The 13,466-nt window shown below is 48.5% G+C and overlaps 1 protein-coding gene across 3 annotated transcripts in view; it reads right to left on the minus strand.

The window, feature by feature from the left end:
- KSR2 (kinase suppressor of ras 2) overlaps positions 1–7,445 on the minus strand; it is a 428,047-nt gene extending 420,602 nt beyond the window's left edge. For all 3 annotated transcript variants that reach the window (XM_047828846.1, XM_047828844.1, XM_047828845.1), the window contains exon 1: positions 6,403–7,445. In XM_047828846.1, coding sequence (XP_047684802.1) covers positions 6,403–6,582 — 180 coding nt within the window. In that variant the 5' untranslated portion in view covers positions 6,583–7,445. The remainder of the gene's footprint in view (positions 1–6,402) is intronic.
- Between the last annotated feature and the right edge of the window lie 6,021 nt (positions 7,446–13,466).

Genomic DNA, 13,466 nt, shown 5'->3' on the forward strand with positions numbered 1-13,466 from the left:
TCACTTGTAAAACAGGAACAACCACTGTTGCAGTCACTGCCCACTGCAGAGATGTTGCAAGGGTCACAGAAACCCTGCAGACAATGGGTCCCTGCTTTGACTTTCTCCTCCCCATCCCTCAGCTTCTCCATCCTCTGTCACAGCTGCCCTGTGTCCCTTGTCTTCCTCAGCTTCTGGACACCTCCCCATTCCCCAGCTCCAAAGCAGCACTCTGAGGGCAAGGAGGAAGGCCAGGTCCCAAGACTTGGGGCCCAGAGGGTGGGAGCCCAGAAAATGACCGATTCTCTGGAGGGAGGAGGAAGACTCCTCAGTATTCTGCCCATTCGAGGACGAAAAATCACAAGCTCCCTAATGGGATCCGTTCCAAAAACCCAGATGGGATAGTGAACCCTTCCGAAATAACTTCTGCCACTAATTCGGAGCTGTGAGACCACCTCCTGCCATATCTTTAAGAGAACAAGGCAGAAGGGGGTAAGGCTGGGCCACTTTGTATGGAAAACCAAGAATTCCTCTTATGTCCACAGGTCCCCAGCTCCTTCCCAACTAGAAACAGGAAGAATGAGATTCTAACCTGAAGCAACTGCCTCCTTAAACCCTGAGCTCTCAGTCATCAAAACATAGGCAACCAAAAAAAGAAAGCATAAACCCATACTGAGGATGGGGCGGGGGGAACAGGCCCTTTTCACACGGCTGGGGGAAGGTAATTTGGCAACACCTACCAAAAGTCCTGAAACTTGGCATAGCCTTGGATTCAGCAATTGGGCTGAAATCAAAGGACCGCTACAAACCACAAGGATATCTACTGTGGCATTATTTATAATGACAGAAAGTTGTAAATGTACACGATCTGACAATAGAATTTGTTAAATTATGGTACATCCATAGAATAGCATGCAGCCACTAATAATATTTAATAATATGAAATGCTGTTCCTGACATTTTAAGTGCATTTTGTATCTCCAGCATTCCTCAAGAGTTGTAGGATGGAATATCCAACTGCCTACTTGACAAACAGAACATGTCCAAACAGGACCTGACCATCAAGCCCAACCTATCCCACTTCTAGTCCTCATGTTTCGAATAAAGGCACCACCATTCGCTCAGTTCTTAAGCCAAACACCCAGGGATAACCCTCCCTTCTTTATTTTCCCCATATCTGATTCATGAACGCCTCATGCACACCTGACCTTCTGAATCCAGCCGCCGGCCCCATCCCACCAACCACCTTCATAATCCCAAGCACAGTGACTCCTGGTTTTGGTTTCCACACCAATCTCCCAAACTGTCTCCCTGCCCCCATTCTTAATCCCTGCAGTCTATTTTCCCTGAAGCAATCAGAAGGATCTTTTAAAAATCTAAGTCAGTCACCTCCCCGTTCACACTCAGGACAAAATCCAAGTATCTTATCAAAGCTCTCTATCACCAGGGCCCTGATTCTGTCTCCCACTGTGTCCCTCACCCCTTGCCCGTCCACCCACTCAACTCCAACCACAGTGGTCTGCTTGCTGTTCTAACGACACTCCAAGAACGTTCCCACCCAAGAAATTTGCTCTTCCCTCTGCCTGGTCCCTTCCCCAGATACGTCTTGGTTTGCTTCCTCAAGTCAGTAAAACCTCAAGGGGGCCTCTGCTGACCATCCCATGACCCTCCCTCTTTCCCATGCTCTTTTGGTTTTATTTTGGGGTTTGGGTTTTTTTTTTCTTCCATAGCTGTTACATCATTATAGGAGATTGTTCATTGGCTTCTGACGAACCACACCTCCTAGAATCCATACCCTTAGACAGTCATTTCCACATTGATTTTGGGCTTATCCACTTAACGTGCTTTGGCATATGGGACACTGGCAAAGGTTACAGAAGCAGAGGCCTCAGAGGGGCTGTGCAAAAGGGCTTGGTCTCTTGGAACATGGCTGCTTCCACGAGGTAAGGAATCCAGCTGTCCTGTTGGAAAGCCATGTACAGAAAAACTGACATCCCCCCACCAACCACCAGCCATGTGAGCTAGGCCACCTTGGGCCATCCAGCCCAGCTGAGCCATCTGATGATCACACAACCACATGAGTGATGTGGGCAAGATCAGCAGAACCGCATCATCCACCCTAGAGGTCAGAGATCAGGAAGCTAGCCCTTGGGCCAAATCTGACCCACCACCTGTTTTCATAAGGCCCCACAACCTAAGGATAGTTTTTACATTTTTAAATGTAAAAAAAGGGGGTGGGGGTAATAGTATTTCGTGACATGTGAAATTTACATCGCATTTCAATTTCAGGGGCCATAAATGAAGCTGCAGTGGAAAACTGTCCGTCTGCGGCTGCTACGTGCTCCAACGGCAGAGCTGAGAGGCTGTGATGGAGTCTGTATGACCCACAAAGCCTAAACTATTTACTACCTGTCCCTTTACAGAAAGAGTTTGCTGGCCCTTGCTGCAGGCTGCTGGCAGGCTAACCTTTAAACAACTTTTTATTGTGTTCACTCCAAAACCTTTGAAGACTTCTATCTCCTTCCTCAAAGGAGTGAAACTTTGTCAGTCTGGCTCCCTTGTCCTTAGATCTCAAGAGTCTGTGACCTAAATTCATTTCCTATGACATTCTATCAGGTACTCTCCATTCTAGACCAACTGGTCTCTAAGCTGCCCCACGAAGGCATGAACTGGTATGAAATACCTTTATCTGGTTAGCTGTTCTTGCTGAGCGAGCTCTCTCCACCTGCCAGCTCTCCCCATCCTTCTCTGCGCTCAGGGTCCCCAGCTCCCCAACCAAGAGAGCTACCCTAACTGCTTTGCTGAATGTTTCCCTGGGTGTATTCTATGGAACATCAATCCCAAGGGATATCCTTGGAAAAAGGAAACACCGCAGACTCCACGCTCTCGCGGAGTCACCGTGCACATAGATGATATCGTTAACGGCTCTGAGAAGTCTCTGCAGTCAAGATGCCTGTTTCCCTTTGTTTAGCTCAACCTTTGCCAAATTCTCCAAGGAATTCGTTTTGTCTACAGAGTACTTGTTGACCACCAGCATGTAGTACAGGGCCCGGATTTCAGTACTCGCCACAAGAATGAAAAATGCTAATTTTTCAGACCAAGGGACCCACAGAACACACTTCGGAAATGCTGTTCAAACTCTTCCCTTTCTACCCCTGATCTGAGCTGTTCCCTTCCATGTCATCTATTCCACACCACATAATGTTAATCATACCACCATCATCATCATGACTATCAATTATTCAGCACCTGCAGCTGTGTTACAAATGGCACCAGGCCCTTGAAAATGTCCTCCCTTTCGATCTTCATAACTACTGAAATAGGTAATGTTATTCTTTTATTGCCACTTTGCCAAAAATTAAACCATGGGTCAGAAAATTTAAATCACTAGCCCAAGATAAAGTAAGTAGAAAAGCTACAATTTACAACTTTACTTGTATAACTCCAAAGGTCATGGTCTTTCTTCTCTGCTAGACTACCTCCTGATAACAGGCCATGGCCCTTGTTGTTGGCTATCCACCCAATATCCCTTCATGCTTTCTTCCATGTCAGCATGTATGGGGTGGCAACCAGTCAACCCAGGCGATGGACCATGACTCATCTAAACCACTTACCATGGTGTCCCCACGTCCCCAACTCCCAGCATTGAGGCAAGGACTGGCCATCTGACCAAGTTTTGGCCAAGAAGACATAATTCAACATCATCTGTGGGGTAGGTAGCGAAACAAAGACATGAACCCTTTATTCCTGCTTGCTCCTCGCCCGGTCCCCCTCCTCCCTGCCTTGAACCTGAGTGAGACAGCTAAAGCTTTAGAAGACATCTTGCAACCAAAAGGAAGAGACCATTGAGAACTCAAAGAGACAACGGTCCCGAGCTTACTAACTTGCTGACCCAACTCAAGCAGCCATATACCTCCATACTTCTTGCGATACAAGAAAAAGAAGCCATCATTTGCTTTAAAACTGCGCTTGGATTTTCCATTTCGTGTAGCTTGAACATGTTCCTAATGGACCTACATGCTGTCTCCCATATTATTTGCTGTTTTGATTTCATCATTATTTCACACATATATTATTATTAGCCTTGTCTCCCTAACCATGCAGTACACATTTTGAAGGCTAAGTCCATGCTGTATATGGGGTGATATGCACGCTACTAAATTTTGCTTATTATCATGGTTTTCAGGATGGTCTGTTCAATTCACTACTTACTCCAGTGTTTGTGAGCAGGGAGTCCTTACCATCAAAGAGCAGAAATATGCCACCTATCTCCTATTATGTTGGTATTTTTCAAAGTGTCGATGTGAAAACATGCATCAGAAACACCTGGACTATTTATGAAATGCAGATTCCTGGGCCTCCTGCCAGTCCCACCTGAATTAGAGTCTCTGGGATTAGAGGCTGAGAATGTGCATTTTCAATGAGCTCCCTCAGATGGTTTTAACATACAAAATGTGATAGTTTGGGGGATAAAAAAAAAACCCTCGGGTCCAAAGCCTAGATGAGGTTTGGCAGGACTTGGCTGCACCTGGGATCTTCAGCCCCTCCTCAGTGTCCCCACCCCAGCCCCAGAGACCTGAGAAGCAAGAAGCTAGCCTGACTGCTGGAGACCCTTCCCTGAGCAATCTGGAAACCAGGGATCTGTGGCATCCCGGAACCAGGAAACTAACACCCAGATGCACTCCCAATAACTCTAACCTCCGGCAACTCCATCCCCCAGTTTGCAAAGAAAACCTCTATGCAGAAAAGAAGCCACGGAGTCCAGGATACACTGTGACCATCACCATCATCAAGGAGTTATCAGAGGATGGGGCATGTTGAAAAGAGGAAAAGAAAACAGGAGAAACGCGCACAGTAATACATGAACTAGCACCTGGGACTCCTGACTCCAAGGGCCAGAAGAGAACTCAGGTGGCCCTTTTGAGCTATTTAGTCACTCACCACCCGCAGTTCTGAACAGAATCTTATCCTGGGCACTGCTCACACCAAGACAGAAATTTTCCCAGATGACAGGGGCACACAGACATGCATTCTAGGGTAGCAAACAGCATATTACACACACACACACACACACACACACACACACACACACACACTCCACTTTCAAACTGATGACCTTTCTGTGTGCTGACAACCAAAGTTAAAATCATGGAGGAAAAAAAAAAGACTTAAAAGTAAATCAGACAGCAGTGCTCATCCGTGCTGGAACCCAGGCACAGGGCTCCAAGATTCAGTAGGGGCTGAAGAGTTCAGGCCCTGGAAACTCGTGGGCTGGAAACAGGGAACCTCCCCAGCACTGCACATGCCTGCTTCGCCAGAGGGAGAACCCCTTTACTTTGCTTCCAGCCCCACAGCCACCACCCTCAGCAAATGCCAGCTAATAGGAGTTCCCAAATTTAATCAAGCCGTGTGTACAGCTGGTTTGAAGGAGAAGTGAGTGGAACCCTTCAGATGTTTCCAACAAACGTGGATGCCCAGTGATTACGTGCACACCAGACATTTTCTACGGCTCTTGAAACCTTCCTCCTTTGACCAAATGGCCTTCGGAAGAAATAATTTCTGCCATCTTCTTTCTGAGTAACTTTGCATCAAACCCCACCCCCCAAACTGCTTCAAACTCCCCCTCAAGTTCTGTTGGAGACAATGTTACAACTCGCCAGCGATGACTCCTCCTCCGACCCCTCTCCTCACCGTCCTATGGAGATTCAAGAGTATTTTCCTACACCACTTGTGTGTGCTGATCCAGGCATATTTTTTTGTTATCTTTTTACACGTTTCAGGCCTGCAACAGCTCCCTGCATCAAATGATTTGATTTGGAAACGGGTAGCTCAAAGGGGATTTTTTTTTTAATGCATCTTGCCTCCTGACATGTATATCACTGAAATAAAACAAAAACAAAAACAAAAACAAATTCCAAGGAGCAATCGCGGAGTTGCGAAGGAGGCCCAGAGCAGAAGAGGTCTATATTTATAGGCAGCCCGGTTCTGGGAGCAAAAACCACCTTTTGACCACCTGCAGAATGCGCAAGGTCACGTGGGTTCTCTGCAGCGCCTTAATGTCTTACCCAGCACACAAGCCCCCGTGGCATATAAACAAATCCACAAGCGGAAAAAAGAGAGAACTCACTCCTCGGAGAGGAAGCAAACGATAATAACAGCCGCAGGAATAATAATACATAAAGAATAACAATTACTACTACTACTACCAACATCCAGCCAAGCGTAGATGACAGCGGTACAGTCAAGGGACATCCAGTGCAGGCTTTGCAAAGAAGATAAATCACAGAAAACCAAATCGTGCCCGCCCTGCCACCCTCCCACACCCTCCCCCCCACCAAACAAACAGAATCAAAGGAAAGGGGGTGGTGGGGAGCAAGGAAAGGGAAGGAAAGATTGCCTTTTCCCCCCATAGGCGACACCTACCTCCAGGGTCCGGATCTCTTTTTGTGTGAGGTCGTTGGAGGTGGCACATTTGGTCCTAAGCCCTTCCAGGTTGGAGATGCTCAGGTCTATCATGTTTTGGACCAACTCGCACTGCTGTAAGGCTTTTTGCAAACTCAGAGGCTGCTGCTCCTCGCTTTTCGTCATGTTTTCCTCATCCATCGCTTGCTCGGCAAGCCCCCTTCCCCTCCTCCTCCTCCCAGAGAGAAAAAAGAGGGGGGGGGGGAGTAGAGGTAGTCTACCCCCTACGCTCTCCAACCACTGCGACTTCTCAACAATGTCTCATGAAGAAGAAACCCAACATCTCACACAGGGCTGAGGGGGTGGGGTGGGAGGAGGGGACAAGAGCCAAAATTTATTATTTTATTTTGGGGTATCAAGCAGACTCCATTAGAATGTCTCCTCTCTCTGAGTCTCTGGTCCCTGAAAAGGAGAGATGCTGTTTCTCAGAAGCAAACCAGGTGATGTGATGCTGTCTGTACACTTAGGGAGGAGGGGGATGAGGGGGAGGAGGAGGAGGAGGAGGAGGAGGAGGAGGAGGAGGAGGAGAGGGGGAGGAGGAGGAAAAAGAGGAGAAGGGGGGGAGGAGAGGAGGAGGAGAGGAGGAGGCGAAGGAAAACAGCGCTCACTCTTTACACACCGGCTCCGTGAAGGGCAAATTTATATATTTTTGGCTGGCTGGCTTTTATGTCAAAAAAAATCTGCTTTGCCCCCCTCCCAGTTGCAGTGACATGGCATTGTCCACCGTTTGCGGTGCTTTAGCGCGTCCTCAAGATGCTGTCTGCATTGCTCCCGCGGCTGCGGCGGCGACTGCGGCTGGCTGCTGTCTCCTCCTCGCGCTGCTGCTGCTGCTGCTGCTGCTGCCGCCGCCGGGCTCCGGAGGTGACGGCTGCTGCATTCGCTCCTGCCTCGCTCCACACCGACATCTTGCCTGTCAATCAAAGGGCGGGGGGGGGGGGGGGAGCGAGCGCCGGCAAGGGATGGAGAGCGAGAAAGGGACCTGCGGGGAGCGGGTTGGTGGAGCGGCGCCGTGCGCGCAGCCGCCCCGGCCCGGCGCGCCAGGGACCCGCGGAAGGAGGCGGCCGCGGCGCGCGCAGGCTCGCGCACCTGCCCGCGGAGGGGCCGGCTCCCGGCGCGGGCCGGGGCGCGGTGGGGCTGGGGGCGGGCTTCGCGGGGCTGCGGAGCTCGCGTGGAAATTACTACCGGGCGTGCGTGCGTGCGGGCCGGCGGGCGGGGGCGCGGGGGAGGAGCGCGCGGCGGGGGAGCCGGCGGGGAGAGCCCCCGGCCTCGGGGGCTGGGCGCGGGGGCGGGAGGGGGAGGGGGAGGGGCGGGGGTGGAGGCCACTACTACGGCACGCTCTCGCGAGACGAGGCCGGAGTACCGCTCAGCAGGTGCGCTGGGGCTGGGAGCAGGTGTGCACCCAACTTTGAAACCTTTAGTGCGTGCCGGAGAAACGTCAGCGTGAACCTGTTCACGTCCTCTCTGGCTTTCTGGCTTGGTGTCTCTGTGTGTGTGTGTGTGTGTGTGTGTGTGTGTGTGTGTGTGTGTGTGTGTGTGTGTGTGTGTTGAAACAAACATGATCGTCTTCCTTGAGCCTTGTGTGCGTCTGTTTGCCTGTCTTTTTGTTCGTTTGTTCTTTCTCGTTAATGGGAAAAAATAAAACAAACCTGATCATCTTCCATGAGCTGTAGGAAGCTGCATCCCCGCTTTGGTACCCTGGCCTGCAGTTACCCTGACGAGTGGCTTTCCATTTGGAGGGGGAAAGGGGCTTGGCCTTAACCTGATTGTTACCATGTCTGAAATGTCCTCCACGATCTGATACCAGCCTACCTAAACGACCTTATACCAGCAAACTGTGGCCCCAGAGCTAAGAATGGTTTTTACATTTTTAAATGGTTGGGGGAAAAAAATCAAAAGAAGGTTTTGTGACGTGTGAAAATTAGAAGAAATTCTACATTTCAGTGCCCATAAAGTTTTATTGGACAACTGCCACCCATTCCTTTTATGTCGGTGTTTACTGTTGTAACAGCAAAAGTGAGTAGTTGCAGGAGGAACTGTGTGACTTGAAAGCCTAAAATATGTGCTATCTGGCCCTTTCCAGAAAAGCTTGTCCACCCCTGACTGATCACCAAACATATTCTTGCCTCAGAGTTCTTTACTCTCTCCGTCCGCTCTGCCCAGACTGCATTTCCTAGTTCTCTCCTGGTTGGTTCCTTGTCACTTGGTGTCAACTCAAATGTCATCCCAGAGAGGCTTCAACTTCTTGAACATCATAACTACTAGTATTCCCAACACACATTGCTCGAAGGATGTATTTAGGATAATTAGCAAAAGGCTCCTCTTTCTCCAGGTAAACAGAGCTCCATGCCAGGCAACTGAGTTTATGGAGCGGAGTGACTCAGAACACATTGTACAATACGTGTCCCTTAAAGGAAGCCACTTGAGAGGTACAGAGAATGACAGCCAGTGATGGCAGACTTTTTTTTTCCCCCCTCAGACTCTGGGCCATAAGGTTTTCCAGCTCATACAGATCTGAATCAGCATTTTCAAAATCCCTCTGCTGGTGAGGAGCTCAAATGCGTTCTCTATATTCTCAGTCTCTTGGACTATGAAGTTCATGGATTCCAATTCTCTAGTAAAATTCTCTTTTCATCTATTTTCTCCCTCTCTTGCTTTGTTTCTCTTAAATATATTAATCATGGTTATTTTAAAGCCCTGGTTTACTTCCAGTACTTTAGTCACCTGCACAGTCTGTTTCTATTGCCTGTTTTTCTATTTGTTTTCAGCCATTTGGTCCTGTCTCTTGTCAGGCCTTGTAATTTTTGTTGAATGCCATATAACATCTGTGCATGAAAAAATATATATAAAGTCTCCAGGTAATATCTAACTGTGGAGAGAGCTCCCCACCCTCTGGAAGCAGATGGCAAGGGGACTGAGCATCTTAGCTAAGCTGGGTGGAGGCTGGGTTGTGGTTTTGATAAGATATCATCTAACTTTGGCTCCTGCGTCTAAGACTTTGCCTTTTAGAGATTCCAACTAAGGTCTTTAGGTGTTCACCGAGGACCCTCCCCCCCCCACCAGCCCTGTGTTCTAACCTTATAGCCATAACATGACAAGACTGCTGGACACTCTCCTCTGTTTTTCAGGGGCTTTCTGTTTGGCTTCTAGCCTCTTGACCAGCACAGTTTCAGAATTTGCCGAATGTCTTAAGGGGAAAACCACCATCTATCAAGCTCACTTTACTACCCTTCCCTTTGCTCTAGGATAGTCCCTAATTTTGTCTCTCCAGCCCTAGGACACTGCCAAAATTCTGCTGGTTTCTCTGTCCCCCAGCAGCAGCAGCAGCCTTACCTGGGAAAAGCCTAGATTCCAAGTCCCCCAGTTTGCAAGTTCCGCAAGGGGAAAAGTGGCTGCAGTATACATCAGCTCACCTCAACATTGTTTCAGAATCTTGGCCCCTCTAGTCCCGGTGGCTGCAGCAGCAATGTGAATGCCTTTAAATAGGTGATGATGATAATGATGATGATGATGATGATGATGATGATGATGATGATTTGATTTGGCTTTTCTAGTTGTCCTCAGAGCAAGTAGAAATTGCAAAAAATGAAAGTAGCCCATAGTTGAGAAGTCATCCACTGGCAGGGCTGTAAGCAGCACACAAATGCGTTGTTTGACATCCCCCCACACGCAACCACCACCCCTCCTTTGCAATTAATTGTTATAGTGGACATTTGTTATACTTTGCATCCATCCAGCCCTTCTCAAGAGAAACCAAAGCACTTTTCCAGAACCTTCCTTGCAACTGAGTTTCATGTGACCTAAGCACTTCTATTAAACATGTCACATGAGATTTATACTTGGAAATGAGCAACAAAGAGGAGTCTATCTGATACAAGCATGACAGCCAGTGCACCTTGCTTCCAGGTGTCCTGCCCCTGTGTAAGCTTGGGGTCTGTGCTGAAAGGCACGGCACGGTATTCACAGGGGTGGTTTGGGCATCATTCCTAGCTGTGCAGCCCGAGCCTACAACTCTTGTCCTTCTGGAGGTTCTACAGGCTTTCTACCTGTCTTAGTCTGTCTTGGCTGACATAACAAAATTCCACTGATGGGTGGCTTCAACAAAATAAATTGGGGCTTCTGGATGACTCAGTCGATTAAGCATTCGACTCTTGATTTCGGCTCAGGTCATGATCTCTCAGTTCGTGGGTTCAAGCCCTGTGTTGGGCTCTGTGCTGACAGCATGGAGCCTGCTTTGGATCCTCTCTCTCCTTTTTCTGCCCCTCCCCCTGCTGTCATGCATTCTCTCTCTCTCTCTCTCTCTCTCTCTCTCAAAATAAGTAATTTAAAAAACCTTTTAAAAAACACAGATATGTGTTTTTCTCACAGTTCTGGAGGCTGGAGATCACAGTGCCAGCATGTTCAGGTTCTGGTGAGAGACCTCTTCCTAGATTCAGAGGGCGTCTTCTTGCTGTGTCCTCACATACAGGCATGGTTCACATGGCTTTCTCTTCTTATTAGGCTATCCCCCTTTTGAATTAGGACTTCACCCTTTGGCTTCCCCTAGCCCTGATTACCTCCTAAACATCGCAAAGGTACATTAAGGAGAAGAGCTGAAACATGAATTTGGGCGGGGGGGGGGGGGTGCAATTCAGTCCATAGCACCACCCTGTTAAAGCACTTTTGCTTGAACTACCTGGAGTAGATTGTATCATTGTCACAAAGAACCTTGACTGATAATCTTACCAAAAATTCCAAAATCAGGAGACACTACCAAAAATGGAGATTTCTGGCATTTCTAGGAAATCAGGAAGATCTGGCCTCATTGGGCAACAACTGGCTGGATGTGAGAGACAGCAACCCCTTTCAGATGGGACACAGCTCCCTCCAGTTCACCATGACCTCCACTAAGCTCCTTCATTCATTATTTATATTTCTTGCCTAGCCCCTGAAGGCATTTGCATTTGCTGCCCCTGGGATAGCTTAAGGTAGTTTGCACCTTGGATCCATAGGAATCCCACCAATTCCAACTAGTTTCAACTGCAAGAATAGTCTCATATTAGAAGTCCAGTCCAATCAAAACTCTATTCTCATATCCAGTTTAATACCTCCTCCCCACCTGCCCTGGTCTGACCCAAAGTTGGCTCGGGAATTTGCAACAGGGACTAGGGCAGGTGTGTCCTCTCCTGCCCCTTCCTGGCTCTGCTGGAGTATGGGAGCAGGGGAGTGTGTGGAAAAGGGAAAGCGTTCTCTGCTGAGAACAGGTGACTTCAGGGATAGTTCTCTCTGGTGTTAGATGACCCCACCACCACCACCACCACCACCATGTCCTGGCAAGCGCTCACATGGTTCTTTTACTCGGGCACACTGGGGGATCACTGGAGACCTCTGTGGGGACCTTGTGGGGACTCAGTGTGCATACTGGGTGACCTCTTGCACACCCTCTTTTTCATTCATACCCCAGGAAGTACCCCACATTCTCTTTTGAGGTCCTGGAGGCCACCCTCTTGGGTGAGTCTTTTCAGGATGACTCAGACCTCCAGACATACACCCTGGCCCATGGGAAATAGGATACACCTTTGCCCTTTGCCCTCGCTCCTCGCCCTGCTGTCATGGACAGCCCCAGGCAGCCTTCAGCTGGCAGTGAGATGCCAGCCACCCCCTGCTTGCTGCCCCCAGTCTCACAAGTGATTCTTTGAGCTCTTCTCTCTTGGCTTAGAGATCAGAGGGGAGAAGAAAACCCCCTACAAAGACCTGTCAGAGAAACCTGGATAAAATCTGCCCTGGATAAAATCTGACCTTGTTTTATATAGGCTGGAGGCTGATGGTTATTGATGGTCAGGGGACCAGTCTGGCCACCTCTTGACAGGAGGAAGTATTGTTACCCACTGCCCTTAGCTTTGAAGCTTTACCTTAAGTTCTGGGTCAACAGGAAAAGTCTCATTCCACATCTTGTTATATTAATGATAAGCTGTCCCCAATATTTTCTAAGTTGCCTTGTGAATAGGGACCCAAACTGGAAAGTAGGGGGGTGACCAATACCCCTGGCACTGAACAAAACTAACACTGACTTCTTGAAGGGCTCAACACACTGTGTTCCTAGGGCATTTCTTTCTTTCTTTTTTTTTTTTTTCTTTTTTCTTTTTCCTACTGATTCTGAGGTGGGGAAGAAATCTCAGAATGCGAGCCCCCAGGACACAACCAAATCTTCCAGTTGTGAGAGGAGTATTACTGTTCTGTTCTCATTGATCCCCAAAACATAAATGGCTTTAAAAAAATACCTTTTATGAGTGCAGGCAGAACTCTCCTAGCTTTAACCTTGTGAAGTTTTTCCAACATCAGAAAACTGACTTTTCTAGAGTTCTTCTCCTTTTGGCCTTTTGCCTCTTTGTCTCTTAATTTTCCACTGCAAGCGAAGCAACCAGATCACTCTTGTGATGGCAAGATAACTTCAGCTCACGATAATGGACAATTTAGTCCAGTGATTTATGCCAGCTTTACACAGTAAGCACTCAACGCCGCACTGTGAGTTTTCAGTTACCGCAGCACCCTCAGGATGGGAGAGGATGTGTGCTGTGGCACGCACTGACTACTTCGGGCACGGTGAAGGAGCAGCGTCGAAAATTGCAGTGAAGTCGTGCCATCAACCAAACTGGCTTCCTTCTTATACCATCTGGTCTAGGAAGCTCTGCATTAGGCTGAATGGTAAGGAGAAGAAAGGCATCTGCCCTGCACAGGTCCCAGGGGTCATGGCTCGTGGGGCAGAGCACAGTCTGGGCACCTGATAAAGGACACACCCCACATGGCATTCATCTGTGGCAGCCTGGATGAAGGTCCTGATTCTTCTGTTTTGTTTTGACTGCAGTACAATGCACATAAGGTTGACCACTAAGTGACATCTATTACACTCACAGCGCCATGGGATCATCACCACTCTATAGAGTCCCAGAATTTTTTCATCACCCCAGAGGGAAGTCCCGTACATATTTAGCAACTACTCCACATTCCCTCCTTCTCCCAGCCTCTCACGACCACTAATCTACTTTTTG

Source organism: Prionailurus viverrinus, chromosome D3, assembly GCF_022837055.1.
Source record: "Prionailurus viverrinus isolate Anna chromosome D3, UM_Priviv_1.0, whole genome shotgun sequence".
Taxonomy (NCBI): domain Eukaryota; kingdom Metazoa; phylum Chordata; class Mammalia; order Carnivora; family Felidae; genus Prionailurus; species Prionailurus viverrinus.